Source organism: Peromyscus californicus, unplaced genomic scaffold (assembly GCF_007827085.1).
Source record: "Peromyscus californicus insignis strain IS unplaced genomic scaffold, ASM782708v3 Scaffold_20__1_contigs__length_68692818, whole genome shotgun sequence".
Taxonomy (NCBI): domain Eukaryota; kingdom Metazoa; phylum Chordata; class Mammalia; order Rodentia; family Cricetidae; genus Peromyscus; species Peromyscus californicus.
Window position 1 is genome coordinate 50161102 of NW_026294503.1, and position 23898 is coordinate 50184999.

A 23898-nucleotide genomic window follows, 5' to 3' on the forward strand; every position below is an offset into this window, starting at 1 on the left:
GTTTGCAGTATCATTAGTAAGAAAGTTCTAGTAAAACACATTTGAGTAGAATTCATACTTGAAGAGTTTGTGACGTGGATTGTCAGTTAATTTAACAGATACTCACTTTTACAGCTTTTGATCTGTCTCATCAGTTAGTCCTCTCAGCAGGCTTGTGAGCTGAGACTAACAGTCTGTTAGTTGATTAGAAACTTAGAGTTCTGAGAGATGGTGGAGCTCCTGCAGGCACAGATGTCCTGCTCCCTCCATAACTTACTAGCTCCATCCTCTGCTTACAACATCTGGTCTGCTTGAGGATGGCTTCATCACAGAGAGCCCAGGGCTCATAGCGATGTCTCTGAACATGCCACATGATTATTCTGAATTGTAGTTTTTATGTCTTTGAAGATGAAAGGTGGTAGTCTACTCTGTAAAAGCTGGAGTCAACAGAAGCAGTATTTTTTCAGTAGAGGGCGTACAAGTAAAAGGTGATTGTATGACATTCACTATTTTCTGGGAGCTATGAACCAATGTCTGGTCACCACAAACCAAAGTAATAATGGTATAGTAAAGTCCAACTTTATTTTATTTGAGTTACTTATAGGAGTATGGATGAGGGGTTACATATAGGAACATGGATAACTCAGAAGAAGCTAGGCCACCAGAAGGTCCACCTTAGCCTGGTGACCACTCATGAAAGCTACAATTCCTGAAGCTCTTTTTATAGCATACTAGTAGGTTGGACTCTCCTCTTTTCTGCAGTCTTTAGTGCCCTATAACCTTGGGAAGAGAGGTGTATTGTGACTTTGATAAGTCTCAAGGACTTCTGAGACTTGTGAGTTGTTTACTACCTGAGTCTTAAAGAACCTGGGTCTAGATGATTCTGAGAACTGCTGTACAACAAGGATAGAAAGGTTGCAGTACTTTATCTGTTTTTTTTTTCCAATCAAAATTTGTTCTGGACTATGTTTGCCTCAATCTTAAATCATTCATTGATTTGATCTTTCCATGGTTCTTTGCATTTTGTTAGCACTCCACTCCACAGCTATCTGGTCTGATCACTTTACATTTTATAAAGCATTTCATGTGCATGTGAATGAAAGTATGATACATGACTTGTATTTCATGGGAATGCCCACCATTTCTCTTTCCCTTAAAACTTTTTCACCCAGATTTGGGCATAAAATTCCATCCTTAGCTGAGGAGCTTTTGGCATGCTCTTAGCCCTGGAAAGCTCTTCATATAATTTACATGTTCAGAAACTCTCAGGGACCTATTTCTGAGCCTCAGAGTTAGAACTGAACTGTACTTTAAGGGAACTATGATAGTAAAGCAAAGTTACAGCCAGAAGGCTTGACAGACCTGGTTCTAAACCCTTGTGGCTCAGGTGCTTACTAGCTGAGTTGAAGCATAAATAATGAGTACCAGTTTTATCATTTGAGAAGATGTTTTGTCTCACAGGGTTGCTGTGAGCAAAGGCTGAGAGTGAGTGTGTGTGTGTGTGTGTGTGTGTGTGTGTGTGTGTGTGTGTGTGTTTATTCCATTAAGTAGTATTTCATGAATGACAACCAAAAATACTACCTACTGCTACCATTCTTTTCCCTTGTGGTGTTGGGGATCCAGCCCAGAGCATAGGACACACTAAGCTGCGCTTACATTCTAATTACATTAGGCTTTTACTGGTAATTCTGATCCAGATTTTTAAAACTTCTCTAATGGGAGGAATTATGTTCTCAGTTTTTATTTTCATGTATCACTCTGTTCATAATTTTTCTGTTAAGTATAGCAAGTAGAACTCTTAAATAATATGTATATCATTTAAATGATGGACAGCATTGAGTTTAAATTATTATATATGTGTCTTTGTACATTGCTCACAATAATGCCATGTAAACCAGAAAGCTACTTTCATAATTTGGAATATAAGGACTTCAGTTTTCCTGACCAAACTTCACTGTTGCTTGTAAGTGCTGCTTTCCACTACTGAGATGGGCCAACCTTGAGGACGAGTTTGTCAGGGTTACTGTGTACCAGTTACCCTATAATTACTGAGATTATCCAGCTAGTGTAAAGTGCTGTTTAGTTTTTGTTATTCAGTTGTTACCATAGCTGGAGTCGAGTGGGTGTTTAAACCCTTTTGAACTCAAAATTCTTTTATGATGATGGAATATTTCATGTTTTAATGCCCAGTATAGAGTGTGTGCTCAAATATTTTACCAGGTATGTGTTTTTTTACAGGTTCATATAATATATAAAATGTATTTCTGTTCCAAGAAAAATATAAGTGGTAAACAGTTGGGAGAGGGCGTGCATATTTTCCTTTATTATCCTGTCTGATGATTAATGCTTTCAGTTATGTTCACCTCACGTTTAACCAGGTTAGTGTTTAGTTTTGGTTAGGCTGTTTTCCTTATGAGCACAGGAACAGCCAATCCTGTGCTCTGCCTGTCTTCCAGGTGGAGTCTTTGCATTGTTTCCAGATCACGGTGCTTAACGTAAGGTCAGCTTTTCTTATGAAAACAGATTTTGGATTAGCTGTGTCTGTGCACTTGCACACACCCCTGCACACCTGCCTGTGCACTTAAGCTGGAGTCATGTTCTGATTTCAGGATGCAGAGACTTCGGATTCTGCTTTATAACCTAAAAGTACAAACTCAGACTGAGGGTACTGTCACCTGCAGCTACTGCTTTTGTAGAGTACAAGGTCTGCGGAAAGAGCATGGTGATTATGAGCACTGCTTGCAGGGGCTGCACACTATGCAATGTGGGTCTGTTTTTGTAAATAAAGATTTCCTTGGACACACTACCATAGCACAGTTAAGTGGTCATGACAGAGATTATGTGGCTTGAAAAATCTAAATTTTTTTCTAGCTCTTTATAGAATAAAGTTGGCAACCCCTGACCATTTAGTTTTTTTTTAAAAAAAGCTGTTTCTTCCCCAGCTTGATCACACAGATACCTGTAGGAACTTGACTGTCTTCTGTGAGCATTTGGGGGTGTGTATGTGAATATATATTACATGCTTATTGTGTGTGCCATGCTATTTTCCAGGTTCAGGAGGTAGAGCATTGAACACAAGAGACATGATACCTGTCCTCATGGAACATGAGGCCAGTAACACTGGCCTTCTGTGAGGATAGTGACCACATCTCACAGATAAGGAAAAGTATCGGAATTGATATTTATAAAAGTAGTATTGTGAACATTCTTTGGCACAGGCAGTGATAAGCAAACACATTCTGAATGATGTTAGTGTGAGTCCATGTTTGCTACCCTCAGAAGTTTTCACTGGAAGAGTGGATAACTAAAAGTAACAGGGAATATCTCTGGCATATTAGCTCAATATATAGATGATACAGAGATGAGCACATAGGAAATTCTGATTCACCACTGAGTGAGTAATCCTTGTCACTGCTCAGGTACAAGCATTGCAAGAGTAACAAATTATTCTTGTAGAAGATGGTTCCAGTAGAGAAAATGAAAGTTAAAAAAGTAAAAAGCCCAGTGCTTTCAGTATGTTAGTACTTTTTGTGAATCTGAGTTAATTCCTGAAGTTTCATGCTCACTCTTTTTTCCCCCTTAGACAATAGTCTAGTTTCAAAATCCTGTAGAGTACTTTAGAGGCTCTTTGAGTCTGAATATCACGAGGAAGGCAGGAGTGCTTAGAAATGTAGAGATCCGAGGCCAGCCTGGGCTACAGAGGAGATCCAGGACAGGCGCAAAGCTACACAGAGAAACCCTGTCTCGAAAAACCAAAAACAAACAAAAAACAAAACAAAAAGAAATGTAGGGATCAAGTTAGGTTCCTATTCTTTGAAGTAGTGATTATGTTTTAGGAATGAAGAATACCATTTAAAATTATGGGAACTAGCCAGCTGTAGGGCTGCACACCTTTAACTCCAACATTCAAGGGGTAGAGGCAAATGGATCTCTGTGAGTGTGAGGCCAGTTTGGTCTACACAGCAAGTTCTAAGACAGCTAGAGCTACACAGAGAAACCCTGTCTCAACCCCCCCCCACCCCAAAGGAAGGAAGGAAGAAAAATAAATAAGCAAATACATAAATACATAAATAAATAAATAAATAAATAAATAAATAAATAAATAAATAAAGGAACTGATCCTTATAACTCGTTGAGTTATAATGTCTGTTTTTGAGATGGATAATAATAGTCTAGTTAAATTGATCTTTGTACAAAAGGTGCTAGGACCTGAGTATTTTATTTTATCTTGGTGTCCACTCATGTTTGGGTGAATGTTATCAACTAGGTGACTTGGGGGAAATACTCCTTTTAAAAGCTTCAAGTTTTGTATTTCTTGTAATGTTACTGTTGTCATGTGTGTGTGCATGCACGCAGGGAATGCATGAAGGCCAGAGGACAACTTTTAGGACTTGGTTGTTTTTTCTATGTTGTTGAGCATAGTCTCTCTTGTTGCTGGGTGTTCCAGGCTGGTGGCGCTTTTCTCTTGTCCCCACCTCCCATTTTGCTGGTGTTACAGATGTAAGTCACTACACCTGGCTTTTTATGGATTCTGGGAATCAGACTCAGGTGTCAGGATCCTGTGGCAAGCTCTGTTGCACACTCAGACACTCTGCTGGCCCAGGAAAAGTACTTTCGCTAACTTTTTTGCTTGTAACATTGGAGTAGACCAAGTTGGTAGGTTTTTTTAATTTTATAATTTAATTTGATTTTACATATCAGCCACGGATTCCCCTTGTTCTCCCCCCTCCTGCCCCCCACCTTCCCCCCAGCCCGCTCCCCCATTCCCATCTCCTCCAGGGCAAAGACTCCCTTGAGGATTGAGTTCAACCTGGTAGATTCAGTCCAGGCAGGTCCAGTCCCCTCCTCCCAGGCTGAGCCAAGTGTCCCTGTATAAGCCCCAGGATTCAAACAGCCAACTCATGCACTCAGTACAGGACCTGGTCCCACTGCCTGGATGCCTCCCAAACAGATCAAGCTAATCAACTGTCTCACTTATCCAGAGGACCTGATCCAGTTGGGGGCAAGTTGGTGTTTTTTAAAGCACTATTTGTAGTGTGCTTGTATGTAGTGGGTGTGTGGTGTGTGCATGTGTACGTGTGTGTGGTCACAGGACAACTTGCAGACCTGCACTAGTCAGTTTTTTCCTTTGGCTGGATCCCTCAGAAAGCTTGGTATTGTTTTCCTGTCCTGTAAGAAGGGTCACTTCTACACACAACCCGACACCTATGTTTTTCCATGTGTCTAGCTGCGGAGCACTTACAAGACTCATTCTTGAGACACACGAGCTACTGCTGCTCTTTTAAAGGTCCAGTGGGCACATGCACACTTGTGTGTCTTCGGGTGCCTGCAGCAGTCAAAAGAGGGTTTTGGGTCCTCTGAAGCTAGAGGTACAGGCGGTTGTGAACATGGGACATGATTGCTGGGACCCGAGCTCAGTTTTCTACAAGTGCTCTTACCTGTTGAACTGTTAGTGAAAATACAATTTTGTTAAGCTACATATTTACCTAGGATACTTTTCAGTTCCTCTCATATTTCAGAATAGAATTCAGACAGAAGATGGAGTAAAGGAAGGAGGAGGCTGTGTTGTGTACCTGTTTGTTTTTCAAGGAGAGAAACCTCTACAGGTGGGAGCAAGACTGGGCTCGTGTCAGATTGAGCTAGCAGCTTTTGTAGCTAGCAGCCACAGTGATTCCAGAGGGCACTCTGCTGGTTTTCTGTGGTGTTCAGCAGTACCCTCTTTTTCCCTTTAATTTAAATGATGCTTTCCTTGTGGAAAAAACACTAGAAGAGATGGTTTGCCCCAAAGCACATCCAGGGTGAAACACTAAGTTGATAGACACGAGCAGTGGAGTTACAAATGGGAAAACTAGGAGTCTAAAGCTGTGGTCTGTGATCCAGTAGAGATTTGATAGAATCCATAGACACCTTTTGAAAGCACAAGAGAAAATTACTTGTAGTGCATTGAAAACATTATCTTGGGGAACACATGCACACATCTACAAACACATATGAAAGAATCAAGCATTATACTGCATCCAGAAAACTTGAGCCTAAATAAGAAAAGGCAGCCAGTGACCACCAAACCCAGGATGACATAAATGTTGAAATTACTGACAAAGATTGTGAATGGTCATCATAGCGATGCTCCAGGGAGTAGGTGTGGACACAGTTGAAAAAAAATGAAGGAAATCTCAGCAGAGTAGAAGACAGATTTTCATAAGCTGAATGGCAACTTTAGGACCAAAACAAATAAACACCAAAAATTGAGATAAAAATAAAAACCTCACGTCATGGCTCATTAATGATAATTAATTAATTAATCCATAGAAACAGCAGAACAAACAGCCAGTGAACTTGAGGCTACCGTCAAGTCACCCAATATGAAAACAAATGGTAAAAGTAAATGAGGAAAAATGCTAACGAGTTCCTAGAACACATGAGACTCGAATGTCTGCCATTCTGTTTTCAGATTCCTCACCAGGAGAGGGAAAGTGGGCCTGAAAGGTATTCAAAGAGTATATTTCAACTTGGTAACAGACAGAAACCAAAGATGGAGGAGGGTCAGGACTGGTCATGATTCCTTGGTAATAGCTGTAGACTAGTAAAAGACTCAACTCTGAAATTTCCTATGAGCCCAATAGCCCACCCATCTTGTTTAACACGAAGGGATCTGCTGTCAGTCCTTTACTCTGTGACTTTAGCCCAGGTTGAACTAACTAGCATTTCCAATTAAAGTATAGAAAGATAATGTTTTCATTAAACCTGTTCAATGATAGTCAGATTTTCCTCACTGTAACAAATACTTGAGATAACCACTTTATGAACAGAAAAAGAGTATTTTGACTCACACTTTTGGAAGTTTTGACCCATGGTTATTGGCTCTGTCACTAGGCTTATGATGACATACCATTACAGAAATGTATGAAGGAACAAACCCTCTCACTTTATGGTGGTCAGCAGGCAAAAGAAAAGGAAAGTCCCCTGGAAGAACATGTCCCCCATGACCTGAAACCTGTCCCTGAGCCCCACCTTTTAAAGGTCCCCCTTCCCAGTAGTGCCAGGCTGAGAATCAACTCTTTAACACATGGGACTTTGGAGTTACTGATCTAAGCTGTAGTGATATTGTTTTGCTAAAGCAGCAGTTGCATGCTGCGTGTACACACACACACACACACACACACACACACACACACACACACACACACACAATGCTGAAATTAGTCCTTATAGCTTCCCAAAAGACATGTATAGGAATATTCATAATTAGTCAAAAACTAGAAGCAGCCTAATGTCTGTCATTGATGGAATGAATCAGCACGTGGGGTGTTCGTACTGTGGAGTCATTAACACACAACAAGTGACAAAGGGAGCTGTCAGGATGGTGGCAGTGTGTCCTCGGAAAGAGACCAAACACAGAGAGAGTCTCAGAAGAGGCTGGGTTAAGCGCTGTCAGGATGGTGGTAGTGTGTCCTCGGAAAGAGACCAAACACAGAGAGAGTCTCAGAAGAGGCTGGGTTAAGAGCTGTCAGGATGGTGGTAGTGTGTCCTCGGAAAGAGACCAAACACAGAGAGAGTCTCAGAAGAGGCTGGGTTAAGAGCTGTCAGGATGGTGGCAGTGTGTCCTCGGAAAGAGACCAAACACAGAGAGAGTCTCAGAAGAGGCTGGGTTAAGCCAAGGTGATAGATGTTTAAGTGGTAGTTACTGCTCTGTCAGCTAGAAGGGACTGCAACGTTTTCTGTGGTGCTGTGAGTAGACGGAACAAATGCACATAGAGCAGTTCATACATGCTTCATACTTTAGTGCATGGTAGCAAATTAAAATTTAAAGAATGGTGTACATGTGGGTTTAAAAAAAAAAAAAACCATAAACTACTGGGTACAATGTGTATAGAAGCCAGGTGGTGGTGGCACATGCCTTTAGTCCCAGCACTCGGGAGGGAGGTAGAAGCAGGTGGATGTCTGTGAGTTCAAGGCCAGCCTGGTCTACAAAGTGAGTTCCAGGACAGCCAGGACTGTTAAACAGAGAAACTCTGTCTCAGAAAACAACAAACAAACAAACAAACAAACAAACAAAAATCTGTATAGGACAGACTAAAAGAATTGTGGGTCTGGCCTTCAAGATACTATCTATGATTGAACCTGCCATGGGTAGATCTGGCATTCTGTGTTTGTATTCTTGTCTACTTCATGTCTTGTCTGGGGCCTTTTCTTTCTTTCCCTAACCCCTATCCTGACTTTGGTAAATGTAATATATGTGACTAATGTGTACTTTAGTCTTAATTTAATATAAGATCTTTTGCAAAGCAGTTTTCTTTTAAATGCTTGTCACATGACTAGATAGTAGTTGATTTTTTTTTTTTGGAGGATCTCATTTTGCTTTGCTTGAGTGTTTTTTGTCTTATCTGTCATTTGTTTATTTTGATTTTGGTTTTTGCTTGTGTGTTTCTTTTTTTCCTTTGGTTTATCGAGACAGGATTTCTCTGTGTAGTTATGAACCTGTCCTGGATCTCGCTCTATAGACCAGGCTGGCCTCGAACTCACAGAGATCTGCCTGGCTCTGCCTCCTGAGTGCTGGGATTAAAGGTGTGCACCACCACCCTGCTTGCTTCCTTTCCTTTTTCCTTTCCCCTTTTTCCTTTCCTTTTTCCTTTTTCCTTTTTCCTTTCCTTTCCTCTTTCCTTTCCTTTCCTCTTTCCTTTCCTTTCCTCTTTCCTTTCCTTTCCTCTTTCCTTTCCTCTTTCCTTTCCTTCTTTCCTTCTTCCTCCTTTTTTTTGTTTTTAAAGAGAACTGAGGTGGGGAGGAGCTAGGAGGAATTGGAGGAGAGAAGTAACTGACCAAAATCTAATGTATGAATTTTTTTTTCTAGATAAAATACAGGTATTTAAAAAAAAAAAAAAAAAGGATTTGTGACTTTTAGGTGTCAGCCACAAAATCACCCATGGAGAGAGATCCTTTATAAAATAACTGCCAATATTGTGAGGTGCACAAGTTCTCCTCCTGTGGGCACTGAGAACATTCTCTAGTGTTCCTTCCTGTTGGTCAGAATTGGAGAGTTTAGAACCTTAGATCTCTCCTTGGGTCGCCTGAGACTGCTGCTCTGCCTTCCATGGTCAGATGCTCCCCATGGCAGCTAAGGCCTTCTGCTTCCTCCACTTTGGATGGTTTTCAGTACGTTTGATAATGCTTTAGCCACCCTCTCTGCCTCTTGCCCTCCTTAAGTTCTTTATTTTTCAATGTTTGAGACAGAGTTTTGTTAATAGAACCCACGCTGACTTTGTGTGGCCACACTGTGCCAGTCTTCCAAATACCAAGATTACATACATAATTATTACAGGCATTACATTGTCAGCACATCTGTCATCCTTTTTTCTGAGGATGAAAAATATTTTCAAGGAGTTGAAAAAAAATTGAATGTGTAAATTTTTAATTAAACAGACCTGAGCTTTGTTGGTCACTAAGCTGTGTGGCTTTGAACTAGTTAACTGGTACAAGTCTCATGATCTTCATGATCTTTATCTACCTGGTAGGATGCTAACTGCTGCTTTGCAAGCCTGTGTGAGAATCAGATCTTGGCATAGGTTTCCCTTCCTCTCACTTTTCCCATTTTGCAGCAGAGCTAGTAGCTTCTGTGCTGCATCTACTTGGTGCATAGACGGAATTTTAGTAACAGGCAGACATTTCAAGGGTCTGCTTTGGTTCCATGTGTCCCATTTGATGGTGGGCAGCCACACGATTCCCCCAAAAGTCTCTGCCAGCTTGCCACGCTGTGTGAGTGGCTAAAGGGGAGGACAGACATGCATTTGGTTTCCCATTAGCCTTCTCCTTCACCATGTCCAGAGGATGCTCCGTGTAGAACAGTACCCAAACAGATGACCTGCTGGTTTTACACTTATGAGATGCTCATTCCCAGTCTACTGTGGCACATAGCTAGTCTCCCAATGGATATTAATGTCATAAACAAGTTCTTCACCAGGCTCCAAGACTCGTTTATTAAGGGCCAGATGCTCAGCTGATATTGCAGCAGAAAATAGAGATTCTGTCTGTGGGTTAAAAATTAAAGACCAAATGCATTCAGGACAAAATTCTGTTTGTTTAGGCACTGAAGTGTGGCGTTGTAGATAATGCATTATGGGTGGGAATTGCACCTTAAGTAGCCAAGGTGGAGTGCATATTTTTATAAGCTTACTGTCTGAGTTATTTTTGTTCTAAATGCAGCTGTGCTTGTTAGCTTCTCAGAACTGCCTGTTTTCCCAGCCACTGCCATGGCTCCCAGTCTCTTTTGGTGTTATGCTTTCTCAGTTTGTATCTTGTGGCTGTGAGGTAGTATCTAGGTAGAGTGTAGTTTTAGGTAGTGTGTACTTGTGTGTGTTAAAGAAGTGCTTTTCTTGATTCATATTTTCTTCTGCTTCAAAACAGGTCTTTCATGTAGTTCTTTAAACATGTCACTGGTCATCTTTTGACATTTTACTTTATTAAACTGTCTTTAAGAAATGATATTCAGGGATAGAGAGATGGCTCAGAGGTTAAAAGTGCTGACTACTCTCCCAGAAGACCCAGGTTCAATTCCCAGCACCTACATGGCAGCTCACAACTGTCTGTAACTTCAATTCTAGGGGACCTGACACCCTCACACAGACATATATGCAGGAAAAACACTAATGTACATAAAATAAAAATAAATAAGTAATTTTTAAAATAAGAGACAGACATAGAAAACTAACACTACTTATGAATCAGCAGGTTTAAAGTTTTCTACAAAGATTGAAACACAAATGTCATAAGTAGAAGTATAAATACGAATGATTGTATTAATGTCCATCATCCAGGGCACTTTCTAGAAGCCAAGTATTGTTCTGGTTAGTTTTCTCATCATTAACTAAAGTGACACCCTCTGGTTGTAATGGAGCTTTTTTTGGTTTTGTTTTGTTTCCCTTGGCTTTCATATGAGAGGTGAGTCACCTTCCTCAAAGCCGTTCAGATGACAGTGCCAGTCTCCCTCCCTGCCCTTGTGTCTCCCAATGGCTTTTCTGCCATTGCTCCTTGACTGGGAGAAGCTCCAAGAAGTCTAAGCCAGAGCCCCCTCCTATGGAGGGTCATGCTCTGCATTCCAAATCCCTGGCAGATACCTTCTGACATCTAGTCCTAAGGTGTCTGGTTGATTTGTAGTTGGGAAAAGTGGCCCCAGACACCTTCTGTAGGAGTGCACGGAGTGAGTTTCATTCACCAGATGTTGCCAGAGTTCCTGCCTGTGCCCTTTCCTCCTAATGTAAGAACAGTTGGGAGTGGATTTTATGTGTTTGTTTGATTATTTTTTAAGTCTTGGGTTTAGAAATATAGTTAGCTTCTTTAAAACTAGCTGACTTCATTCATCATGTAAGGAAAACCAGTTAGGTGGAAGGTTTTGTAAAATGTGCACGTGTTTGTAGGGTGTGTACTTGCCCATCTTTCCTGTCTACATAGCTCTTGCCCTGTTGGTCCTGACTTGATGGGTTCCAGTGCTCTCTCAGGATGACCCTGGCACATACCAGCTGGTCAGAGCTTTTACTGTTAGAGCCTTTGTTTCCTAAAACCTAAGTTCAGAAAACCCAAGCTGGTGGGGAAATGTTCAGTCTTTCTAATAATACAAGGCCAAGTAATCCCCTGCTCTGTAAAGTTTTTATTAAAATTTGATTATAGGTAAAGCAGTATGTCATTAGGAATCGTTTTACTGCTATGTTCCTTTAACAGAATAAAGTATTAAGTTTCCCCGTAATCCCATGACTTAGCTAGTCCCAGGTTCTTGGCCACTTCAGCAGTGTAACATACGGGTTCCATCTCATGGAGTGAGCCTTAAATCCAAGCTGAAATTGGTCAGTTGCTCCCTTAACATTTGTGCTACTATTACACCAGTATATCTTACAGGTGGGTCACAGGTTTGTAGCTGGATGATATTGATGATTATCTTTCTCCTCCAGTAGTACAGAGTGCTTTCCATTACCATGAATTCTTGTCAGTAGGCAGGAATCTTCTAGTTAGGCATCAGCTAGGCTTCTCCATGTTCCACGATGTAAGTCAGTGTCATTTTCAACAGTTGGACCTTACCATCAGATTATGCTGAGCAACTGACAGCCTTGGCAGTAGCCTCGGATATTTGGGGTGGACGGGGTAGCGGAGGAGGCTTTGGCCAACAGTTCAACAAGGTGTGACCCATTCCTGCCTACTTGGTGTCATCTCCCCTGTTATTTGGCAACTCCATTTAGCTTCCTTTCATATATGTATATATTTTCGGAAGCTTCTACAAGAGTGGGTTCCCTTATGATTTTTCAAATGGCATTCAGTGTTAGTTGTCTCTCCCCATGTTCCCTCCTTTACCTATCTCTCCTGTCATAAAGACTATTCTTAATATTCCAGCTCAGCCCAGCGCTTTTCTTCCAAATCTCAGGGAATGAGATTCCGGTGCCACTTAGGCACTTAAGAGTCTTGGTGTTTTCTCCTTGCTCTTATCCCCACTACCCTTGGAAGCAGGTCCTGGGTCCCAGCCTAAGATTTTTCTTCCTTTCCCTTTAACCCTGTGACCCAAACACACGTCACTGTGTTCTGCTTCCGCACTACCTTTCTCACAGACATTCTGGGGGCTGCAGAGCACTTTCCACTCTCTACTCAGTTCTCTATGTAGCTAAATCTAGATTTAAAGCTGGGTATGGTGGCTCATGGATCTAGTCTAACACTGGGGAAACTGAGGCAAGAAGATCATAACTTCAAAGCCAGCCTGGACCACGTAAGGAGATCCTGCCTTAGACAACAAAAAACACCTTTAATTGGATTTTTTCATTCATCTCCATAAAATCTTCAATTGCTCTCTGGTTTCTAGTTGTAGACATCTCAGTACTTTTGAAAGTTTCCCATGTGATGTGGAGTCACAGTAAAAACCAAGAATCACCTTCTGCATCATAGACTCGCTAGATCCTAAGCCTCGAGTTTCTGAATGGAGTAAGTCCAGGTGTTTACATCTCCGAACAAGCTGGGTTGGTGATTGTGCTGCTGGTCCAGAGAATACCCTTTAAGACATGTTTAGGGTTTGACTTCTTTGTTCTCCAAGTTCTTCTACTGTTGCCAACGACTTTCTTCATGCCCCCATGCTGGTGTGGGTTGTCAGGCTCAGGTTTGTTCAGCTCGCTCTTTATGCCTCAGTCTGCTTCTGGCTTACTCTGTCTAAAAGCTACTGGTGTTGGTATCTGGTCCATGTTCATGGCTAGATTGCTCTCAGAGATGAGGTCTCAATACAATTGTCACCATTTTATAAGAAGGTCTCTCTGACAAATATCTAAAATAATACCTTGCTAATCACTCTGGTAGATCATCCTGTTTCTTTCTTTCATAGGCATTACCATGTACTGTAATTAATTATATTTTACTTTCTTCTCATTCTCTATATGCTGTTGGTTAGGACTTAGTTGGAATTGGTATGAGTGTAAAGGTGGAGTAGGCACATAGATGGAATTAGTTACAAAAGATGTTTTGTCTTCACAAAATTTTTTAAGGCAAATAGTTATTGGTCATCTACGGAATAAAAGAGTTGATGAAAATATTTCTTGTTGTAATTTTGAAAGCTCTGAACAGCAAATAGCTCTGATTTCTGTGGTTTCTGCTTCACCTGGATTTTGCCAGCCTCTGGCAATTGGTGCTATGATGTAGAGAAGTTGGGGAATGTTGTGTGAGGTCAGAGCAAAAACGTTTTGAGCCGGCCTTTTCTCTGGTGGTCTGCTGGTGTGCTGCTTCACCTTTGATTCCCCAAGGCCATGGAGTGCCCTCTTTGGGGAAGAAGCTCCTCATGTCAGAAGACTCTGCCTTCACTCCTGGCTGTCCTGCCAGCACTGAGCTGTTCCTTCTTTCTCCTCAGCCACTAGAGGGGAGTGGATATTTTGCCCCCAGGAGACCTTAAGTGGGTCAGAATAACACATGTATCTCATTAACTCCAAAAATCATACTGGCCTGGAGGCAGATAATGTAATCCATTCTAATATACTCCTTTGAGAGGCCTAAATTCATTATCATCAAATGTCCACAAGAGATACTCCATATTTGATTATTAATTCTAACTCATCATCAAATTTCCAGGGAACCGTGAAAACCAGGAGATGATATTTCAAGTCCAAAGACATTAAAGTTAAATCATTTGTCCATGTGTGTGAAAATATAAAGAAGTGTAAGTTCAGGATGTGTTCTGCCTGATTTCTGAGTCTGCTCAGCCTCTGGCTGTGTGCACACTGGCATACTGGTATCGTCCCCATGGCTCTGGTTTGCTCGGCTCTTTATGTATCAGTCTCTGTGCTGAGGATTTTGTTGGGCATGGGGGTGGGGGTATCTCTTTGTGTAGCCCAGGGTAGCCATGAGCTATAGAATTCCAAGTACATACATGTGCCACCACCCCTAGTCTGGATGGGCTCTAGCCTGCTGCCAGCCAGTCCTTTAGTCCTTACCGTTGTGGAAGTACAGCCTCAGGAACCAGCACTTAGAGTCCATTACCATATCCTGGCCACCACAGGGAGTCTGGGACAAGGAAGGCCCCGAGAGTCTCATTTCTGCTTCATTTGAGTTTTGCCAGCCTCTGGTGACAGTGAAATTTGGGAACAGTCTCTTCTCACTGAGCTTTTGGATCCTATCTAAACTAACCTCTTTTTCTCTTGTGGGCTTTGTGGGACACAGCCATACTGCTACTCCAGAAATAGAGAGACATCCCTTTCCTGAAACCCAAGTGTACTGTGGGTAGAATGCAGTATACCCTCATTCCCCCTTGCCTCTTTATTTTAGTAAAATGTCTTTTATTTATTCTTTGACAACTTCATACATATAAACAATCTTGATTATATGCACTTCCTGTGGGAACCCCCAACTTCTCCCTCCTGCCGTCCCCAGTTACCCCCAACATGTTCCCTTTTATGTCCTTTGGTTTTGTTTTGGTAATAATACACTGAGTCCAGTTACTGCTGCCTGTTGGAATGCTGACTCATCTTGTTGACTTGATTTTGTTCAGGTAATCATAGCTACAGTGAGTTTATGGGTGCTTTGACCATGTCATGGCCCCAACACAGTGTTCTCCCATCCTCTGGCCTTTATGTTCTTTCTGCTCCTCTTCTCTGATGTTCCCTTAGCTATTTTGTCCGGGGAAGCCGGGCTCATGGGTGGATATAGATGTCCCACTTAGGACTGTGCATCTATTAGACACTCTCAGCACTTTGACCAGTTGTGACTCTCTCTCTGCCTTGACTGCTGCCCACTGCAGAGAGAAGCTTTCCTAACAAGGTTGAGGGCAGCACGAATCTATAGGTATAAGCAGAAATACTTAGAGTAGGCTCTGCCTTAGGCCATGACCTCCTGAGCTGTGGGCTTGATGAGGTTTACAGAGGCACTGGCTCTGAATTCCTTCCTGTAGAGCAGGCCTCAGAGCCAACCCCGAAGCGGATCATAACTCCTGTCTGTAACCTTGGCGCACTATCGTACCAGTGAGCAGCCTTGCCTGGCAGGGGCTGGTATTGTAGCAGGCAAGATTAGCTGCAGGTTACCACTTACCTCAGCAGCCAACAGAGATCCTTCTGATACTATGAAACCTAGTTAGCAGGAAGATTTCTTCCCTGATTTTTCTGTATCCTGCAACAAAAGTGTGTTGTGTCTTCAACAGTAGGGTCTTACCATCCAGTTATGGTTACCATCCAAGGTTGATGCCAATGTCCTGTGTTGTTTTAGGGGCTTTTGGAGTCCTATTCATAGGGATATCTCATAGCAGGTATCCCACACTTGGTATTAAAATTTTTATTTAATAATCCATGTCTTCTGGCAGAATCATTGTCCACCCATGTAGGGTATCTGTATTCAAAGACCTTCTGTTTTTAAAAATTATGTTCTTAAATTGGTTTACAAACATAGCTTTCTTTAGAGATTTTTTTCATGCATCCTTAGTTCTGGTTAGCCCACTCTCACACACACCCCATATCTCCCCTCATTTCAACAGTATGGCTGCCTAAATTAGACCTGAACATGACAACTTGGATGGGGGAATCTGGTGGGCCACGAACCTAGATGAAGAGCTGTAGGCAATTAAAGACTGCAGAGACAGAGACGGAAACAATGACTATCAGTCTTCCCCATAGATGAGCCCCCAGTGGATTATCCAGTGCTGCGTGATCATCCCTAAAAACATAAACATATAAGCAACACTAAACAAACTCAGCAGGTTGTGTGTGTGTGTGTGTGTGTGTGTGTGTGTGTGTGTATTTGTGTATGTGTAAAGTAATAATTATTAAAGAATAAGAGGCCATGAACTTCAGAGGGAGCAGGGCAGGGGTAGGGTGAGACGTGAGAGGGACTTAAGGAAGAATGGGGGGAATGATATAGCTATCTTAACTAAAAATTTTAAAAAGTTAAAAATCAAAACAAGAACAGACAACTCTGTTAGCTGCATCAGTCTTAATGCTTTATTATTTTCATTCTTCTACTTCTTCTGTCTTGTTGGTGAGCCTTGAAGAACTTCTCACATCAGCTCCTCATGACTTTCCTGAGCATCTCTGATCTTTAGAGATAAAATGTTCCAAAGACCTTTACAATTTTAGCATCTTATCAGATTAACTTTTCTACATCATTACTTGGAAGCACATAATGTTTATGCACTTTTGTATTGTTATGGTCTACCTAAACTTACTGTAGCTGAGGAATTCATGACAGACCTCTGATATAACCCTCTTTCAGTTTAATGGATTTCTGAGAATGTAAGAAACTGTAAGTAGGGCTGAGCTTGGCTGGTACTTTTCTCTGCAGACTGAGATGAATTTGAGTGTATCAGTGAGGATCATTTCCTTGTCTACATCTTGATCTATGCTATATTTGCATTTTTTGAGAAAGCTGCCTGATCTTGATGCATTTTTGGAGACTGTTCAGTCTAGCTAGTTACAGGATTGGTGGTGGGGAGGGTTTAAGTGGGTTTGTAATTTTCTTGTACTGGTTTGTCTTACTCAGCTTAGAGACCACGTGATACTGGCTTTGTACATTCATTGTTTAGTTTTAACTTTTCCTATTCTGTTGTAACAGCTGTGTACAAAACATGGTTTGTTCCTTAAAGCATGGTGACATATATTGTGTGTGAAGTAGTATAATGCTATTTATAAGCAGATTGCAACAAGTTAAAGATGTGTTCTCTGAACTCTAGAACAACCACTTGAAAAAAAGAGAGAGGAAGAGGTATATAGGCCTAGTGGTTGGAAGGATCTCTAGTTGAACTCAGTTTGAACAACACAAGAAAACTCTGTCTCTAGAAACAAAACAAATAAAAATATCTAGCAAAGAATGAAAAATTTCTACAATGCCATTATAAAGTGTGAAATTCTTAGGAATAAGCTTAAGTATATATTCCAGACCTGAAAGCCCTAAAAGTTACCAAGAGAAGCTGAGATTTAATGAAAAATTCATTGTTGTAAGGATGTCATTTCTTCCCAAGGTGTTAATGTGGAAGTTATTTAGACTATACCAGTCTAAATCTCATAGATTATTTTTTTAACTGACTTTAAAGTTTATTGGGAGAGACATAGAGTAGCTATTATTGGTTGAATTTTGCATCCTCTTTCTTCCCTTCCTGTGTTGAAGTGCAATATGTGACCTTATTTGGAAATGGTCATTTCAGATGTAATTAGCCAGTTTACGATGAGGTTAAACTATGTAAGATGGGCTACCTAACGCAGTGTGACTGGTGCCCTTATACAAAAGAGCAGTTTGGATACAGTCTACAGGTATAGGCCAAACATCATATGATGGTCAACACAGAAATCTGCAAGCCAAAAAGGACCCACCAGCAGTGGCCCAGAAAGAAGCCTGAAGCAAATTCTGTTCTATCATCTTCAGTAGAAAGGAAATAACAACAACAAAAAACACCCTGTTAATCTCTTAACCTTCAACTCTTTGCCACCAAAGCAGATAAATAGTTGATGTCTATCCTATAAGCCATTTGCTCTCTGCTGCTTTCTTATAGCAGCATGGTCAATAGTACAGCAGCCAAAGCAGTTTTAAAAAATGGCAAACGACGGGCGGTGGTGGCGCACGCCTTTAATCCCAGCACTCGGGAGGCAGAGCCAGGTGGATCTCTGTGAGTTCGAGGCCAGCCTGGTCTCCAAAGCGAGTTCCAGGAAAGGCGCAAAGCTACACAGAGAAACCCTGTCTCGAAAAAACCAAAAAAAAAAAAAAAAAAAAAAAATGGCAAACAAACCAATATGCACCACCACACCAGGCTAAAATGTGGACTCTGCCTGCCTGCTTGCCTACCTACCTACCTACCTACCTACCTGTAGTGCTGGGGATAGAACCAAGGGCCTGAAGTTTGCTAGGCAAGTGCTGTGCCACTGAGACATCCCCAGCCTTGGTTCATTCTTTTTGGCTTGAGATTGTTATCTGTGAGTCTGCCTGAAGATCTATGTTATGAATGCATTTTTATTAAACAATAAGGCCTGACTGGAAAAGATTCTGCCCCACCTTAGTATTGTGTCTGCTCTTGAGTTTTTTCAGGGTTTTGTATTCACTATTCAGTGTCAAAGCAACCAGGATTACTAAGGTAGTTTCTTGGCCAGTCCAATACATGTTCCCAAAGGAGCTTGCTTTCCTGTAAGGCCTGTATGCTTTACAGTGTTTCTCCAGCACCACCTGCTCCTGTGGGACTGAAAGGAAATAGATAATCAGTTAGCTGTCCTCTGTCTACACTGTTTCTAGGGCCCAGATGTTTGTTTAAGCTAGGCTTACTGTCTTGTAGGGCAACATTACCATGTAAAAAGAAAGTGTTGACTGAGCTTGGCTCCTCCAGAGAACTATAACTTGTGACTCATTTATTATGGGTTTACAATCAGTTCCTAACATGTTAGGTAAAGAAACAAACAACTTCCTTATTTTATGGAGTGCTAACAGAAGAAAACTCGTTAATTTCCTAATTGTTCTCTTGCCCCAGATAGTCATTCTACACATGTAGCTGCAGCAATAAACCTGAGCTCTGTAATAACAAATTCTGTTGTCAGGCCCCCTTGGAAAGGTGTTACATTTATGTCTGCTGTTCCTAGTGACCTTACCCTGTGTTCATTCTTAAGTCTATAATTATGGATTTGTCATCTGTGTCTAGAATAGTCCGTGTACGTTGAAAACAGTCAATGGGTTTCTATAAAAAGTTTCCTGTAGCCTTTTGTAATGCAGGCCTGTGAGTGAGGTGTTTACCTAGGAGCCCACAGCTTCAGTGGAGCCATGATGTTTAATAAATCTTTAAATTACCTGTGTAGCTTAAGTTTCAGTATTTATGTGTGATTTCACTTCTATCAAAATCTTACAACTTGATAGACCTTAGGATCTTACTTTTTTCTTTAATGTTTTTCTTGCCCTGAATAAATCCTGAATAGTTTTGTTTTTCTTCTCTCACTTATGAGAAGTTGGCAGTTTAGCACTATGCAGAATGAAAGTATATATTTGGCCCTATTGAAAATATACTTGCTTCCTTGGGCTTCCAGATGTCCCTATTCCTTGCTACAGTCAGTCAGCATCATAATCCTCAGCCACAATCTGTTCCACAGCTACTGTTTTCTTTGAAGTAGACTTTTACTTTCCATTTTGTAGATGAGAAAACTGAGTCGTCAAGGTTCCATAACACGTCCAAGGTTGGGATCGTGGCCAGACTTCAGCTCCCAGCCCTGTCACACCTGTCTCCTGATTCCTAGATTACTGCTCAGGCTCCTCATCTCCAGTGTGTGTTTACCCCTCCCTGTTCCCTGCTGACACCCTGTAGCCTCTGCTACTCACTAACAGAAATCTCGGACTGTTTCAGTTTTGTAAATCTTTTTGTATTAAAATGCTAATCCTTAGCAAGCGCAAGGCTCTGGGTTCAAACCTCAGCTCTGAATAAAAAAAGGAAAAGAAAAAAATGCTAATCCTTTGCAACTATATTACAAATCTGTAACACCCTACATGTATGTCTTCTCAGTTTTAATTTGTCTTTTTTTTAATGTCAAATGTTAAAACTTTCATTTCTGGACACTAGTCTTAGTTGGAAAATCCTTTTCCTGTTTTCATCATAGAAAAGGATTCTGATCTCTATTTTGGTAGCATTTCTTTGTTTTTAAAGCTCAGATAGGAAGTTTATCCTTAAAAGGCATCATTAGAGTGTATCTACTTCTGCTCTTTTTTAAATATGGCTGCCCCAAATGCCCTAACTGTCTTTAGGAAGAGTGAAAAGAATAAAGTTATCTCTGTGCTCATATGCCCACTTCTCTCTTTTTGTGTGTTGTATGCATGAGTGTGCATCTGCACTTGGAGACCAGAGGGCACCTTCCAGTGCTATTCCTTGGTGCCAGCCGCTTTGTTATTGAGACACGGTCTCATTGATGTGAAGCTCAGCAATTAGACTAGACTGACTGTTCACCGCCCTTGTGCTGGGGTTACAAGTGTGCACCACTGTGCCTGGTTTTTTGTTGGGGTCGGGGATTGTTTGTTTGTTTTTAAAAACATGGGTTCTAGGGATCAAACTCAGGTCTTTATGATTGCAAAACATGCACTGTACTGACTGAGCCATCTATCCAACCCCTATATATCTGCTTTTATATGTTGTAGTAGTTGATTATAACAATATTATAATCAGGAAATTAGGGAGGTGAAACGAGTCATCTGTTCTGTGATCCTGACCTGGTTGTCCATTTTCTTTCCTTTTAGGTGAACGAGCTGGATGGCATTCCTCTGATCCTGGACAGCAGCAATATTGATGACAACAACCCCTGTATCCTTGACTATGGCCCACAAGCAGGTGCTAGAGCCTGGCTTGTCCCTGTCTTGGTGCTTGTTCAGTATGTAAGATGGCTAACTCCTAGTACAGTGAGCTCATTTTCAAGGTAACCAGGACATCTGAAAACAGCATGTGACTAAAAATGTGGCAGAGACAGCTCATTCTACCTCTGTGCTATATGCCATCTCCAAAGTATGTGTGTGGTCCTTGGAATAAGCATACAACACTAGGCTTGTTTTCGCTGTAGAGATCTTAGACTCCTGTCAGTCAGCATTACATTAACAAAGGCTTGACCGAACAGAAGCATGAGGCACATGCACTCTAGCAATAAGAACGTTTCTGTGCCCATTCGTTTTCCTTGTTAAGGCCCTGTCCTGCAGCCCCCTGCTGCTGAGGTGCCCCTTCTTGGGTTGTTGTCCATCCTTCCTGACTAGTGTCCTGCATGAGATCTTGATTATTTCTTCAATGCACCGGGTCATGATGCCAAATAAAACTAATTTAGTACAATGATTAGTCAGGGACCTGGTGCAACCTCTTTAGATTTGAAATGAAACCTATTTAATTATAAGAATTTACCTAATGAGCCAAATTCTGTCCTGCCCTTTGCTCTGGGCCTTGCATGGCCTGTGCTTTTGCATTGGAAGAAGAGTCCTTATGAAGTTGAAAGTCGAGAGGATAAGGCTTGGTTGGACATTGATGAGCCCAGCCTAGGATTTTTAGGGGTGCTTTACCCAGGAGAACCTTCTCTTGGGGACTTCTACGAAAAGATAATCACACGTTTCAGAGTAAACAGAGAAATGCTTAATATTTGTGCTAAAGGTACTGCCATTTGTCCAATTTATAATATAAAATCTTAAAGAGCACAGCAGCTCATGAGGTCAGGGAAAGCCACATCAAGAGCCTCAGAAGGCCCTCCTTCAAGGCTTAAAAGAATGGACCCACTGTATGCATTGCCATCAGTCACTGCATTGCTGGGATTAAAGGTGTGTGCCACCACTGCCTGACTCTGTTCAGTGTGGCCTTGAACTCACAGAGATCCAGATGGATCTTTGCCTCCGAGTGATAGGATTAAGGGTGTGTGCCACCACTGTCTGCCTCTATGTCTAATCTAGTGGCTGGCTCTGTCCTCTGATCCCCAGATAAGTTTATTAGGGTACACAGTATATTGGGGTACAAAATATATCACCACACCGCAGAGTATTCAGAGTAGAGTTTTGATAGCTGTTTAGTTCAAAGAAAAAGGAAAGATAAGAGTGTTTTCCTTGGTGGGGGCAGTCGATGTCTTTCCAGTGAGAGAGCAGGTTCATCTTGACCAGGACTCTACCCACAGTTTGCTTTCATGCTCCCTAAACTGAGAGTGGAGAAGTGTTTTAGCATTGGTACTTGTTTTTACCAAGTCCAAAGAGGAGTGTTCCAGTGTGCTGTGGGAGTCATGTTCACAGTGCTTCCACCTTTGTTTACTCTTTATTGTGTCTTCCAACATGGTGTGACTTTGCTTAATTCTGGCAATACCGGAAGCAGGAGCTAGTACGATCAGACCCCATTTTGTAGATGAGGAAATAAACCAAAAGTCCCAATCACTTGTCCTGAATGTCAGTCAGGACTTAAGCTTGTGAGTAGCTGGCTCTCCTGCACTGCCTCCATAGTAGTTGCTGAGATGAGGTGAGCGTATGCAGCCAAATCATATGCACATGTCCATGCAGTAGAAAAATTACTTTAAAGTATATCATGGATATCCATGTAGACAATTGGCTTTTGTCGCAATAATGCAGCATTGTGAGACCTCGATTCTCCTCTAAATCATTAAGAACAGAGAATATGATAAGCAATTTTAGTGTGTTTGATATTTCTTTGCAGTTTCATTTATTAGTCCCACCAGATTTTAAAGTCATATAAAGTATGTTTACAATAAGATGAGCTATATCCTGAAGTATCAGAGCAAAAGGCAAACCATGTTGAATTGTCAGAAATGAGAAGGCATTACACCCCAGTGGTTCATTTTCAGTCATAAGCTGTAAATTAAAATCTGGTTACCAAAACGAATAGAGAAATGGTGTGCATCGTGTTGCCCACCTCACCCATGGGTGCACGTGCGCAGCTGCTTCTCTTCCTCTGCTTTTGCTCGCAGCAGGTGTCCTGAGAATTATCTCAGTACCCTGACATCACTCCTCACCTCCCAGTTGTTCTTCTTCCTCAGTGCCTCTTCTCTTCCTTAAATGTTTTGTTGAAAATAATACGTTTATACTGGGTGTGCTAGCACACGCCTTTACTCCTAATGCTAACTGGGGAAGCAGAGGCTGGTAGATATCTGTGAGTTCAAGGACAGGCTGGTCTACATAGTTCCAGGACAGCCACAGCCAGAATGACATAGTGAGATCCTGTCTCAAACAAACAAAGAAGGAAGAAAGAAAGAAAATAATGCATTTTAATGGCTTTTCTTTTTCAAACTACTAGAAGGCATTTAATGGGAGAACTGTAGCTCTCACTGTCCACACTTTGGATTTTCAATTTTGAGAAAAAAGGTCTTGCTATGTAGCCTAGTCTGGTCTCAAACTTTTTATGGTCCTCCTTCAGTTCCAAGTAGTATGCCACTATGCCCAGGATCTGCATTCTATTTATTCCACCCTTGGAACTGTTTTTTCTTGTAGTTGCTTTTGTCTATGAAAATGTTATACTGTGTGTTTTTTTTTTAAAGATTTATTTATTTTTATTTTGTGGTTATAAGTGTTTGCCTGCCTATATATATGCACATCATGAATGCAGTGCCCACAGTGGCCAGAAGGTGTCACTGGATCCCCAGAATTGGGGTTAGACAGTTGTGAACTGCTGTGTGGGTACTTGAAACTGAACATGGGTTCCCTGCAAGAGCAGCTAGCTCTCTTAACTGTTGAGCCGTCTCTCCAGCCCGGCCCCATATACTGTAATAGATACCTTTTGGTACTGCCTGCTTACTTCATGGTTTGAGTACTTAGCTCTTGTGTACTGCCATCTCACTTCCCTCACTTCCCTACAATTAAGACTGCAGACCCCATTCTCCATTGTATATTACTAAAGGGACTGAGCATCTCCTAAATGTTTGTTTGGCCAGGAAGTGGTAGTGCACACCAGTAACCCAGCACTCAGAGAGCAGAGGTAGCTACTAGCTACCTAGCAAGATCCTGCTTCAT

At 41.5% G+C, this 23898-nt stretch overlaps 1 protein-coding gene across 2 annotated transcripts in view; it reads left to right on the forward strand.

Moving 5' to 3' along the window:
- Positions 1–23898, forward strand: part of Atxn10 (ataxin 10) — a 143127-nt gene that overhangs the window by 89438 nt on the left and 29791 nt on the right. For both annotated transcript variants that reach the window (XM_052748554.1, XM_052748553.1), the window contains one exon: positions 20662–20725. In XM_052748554.1, the coding sequence (XP_052604514.1) occupies positions 20662–20725 (64 nt within the window). The remainder of the gene's footprint in view (positions 1–20661; positions 20726–23898) is intronic.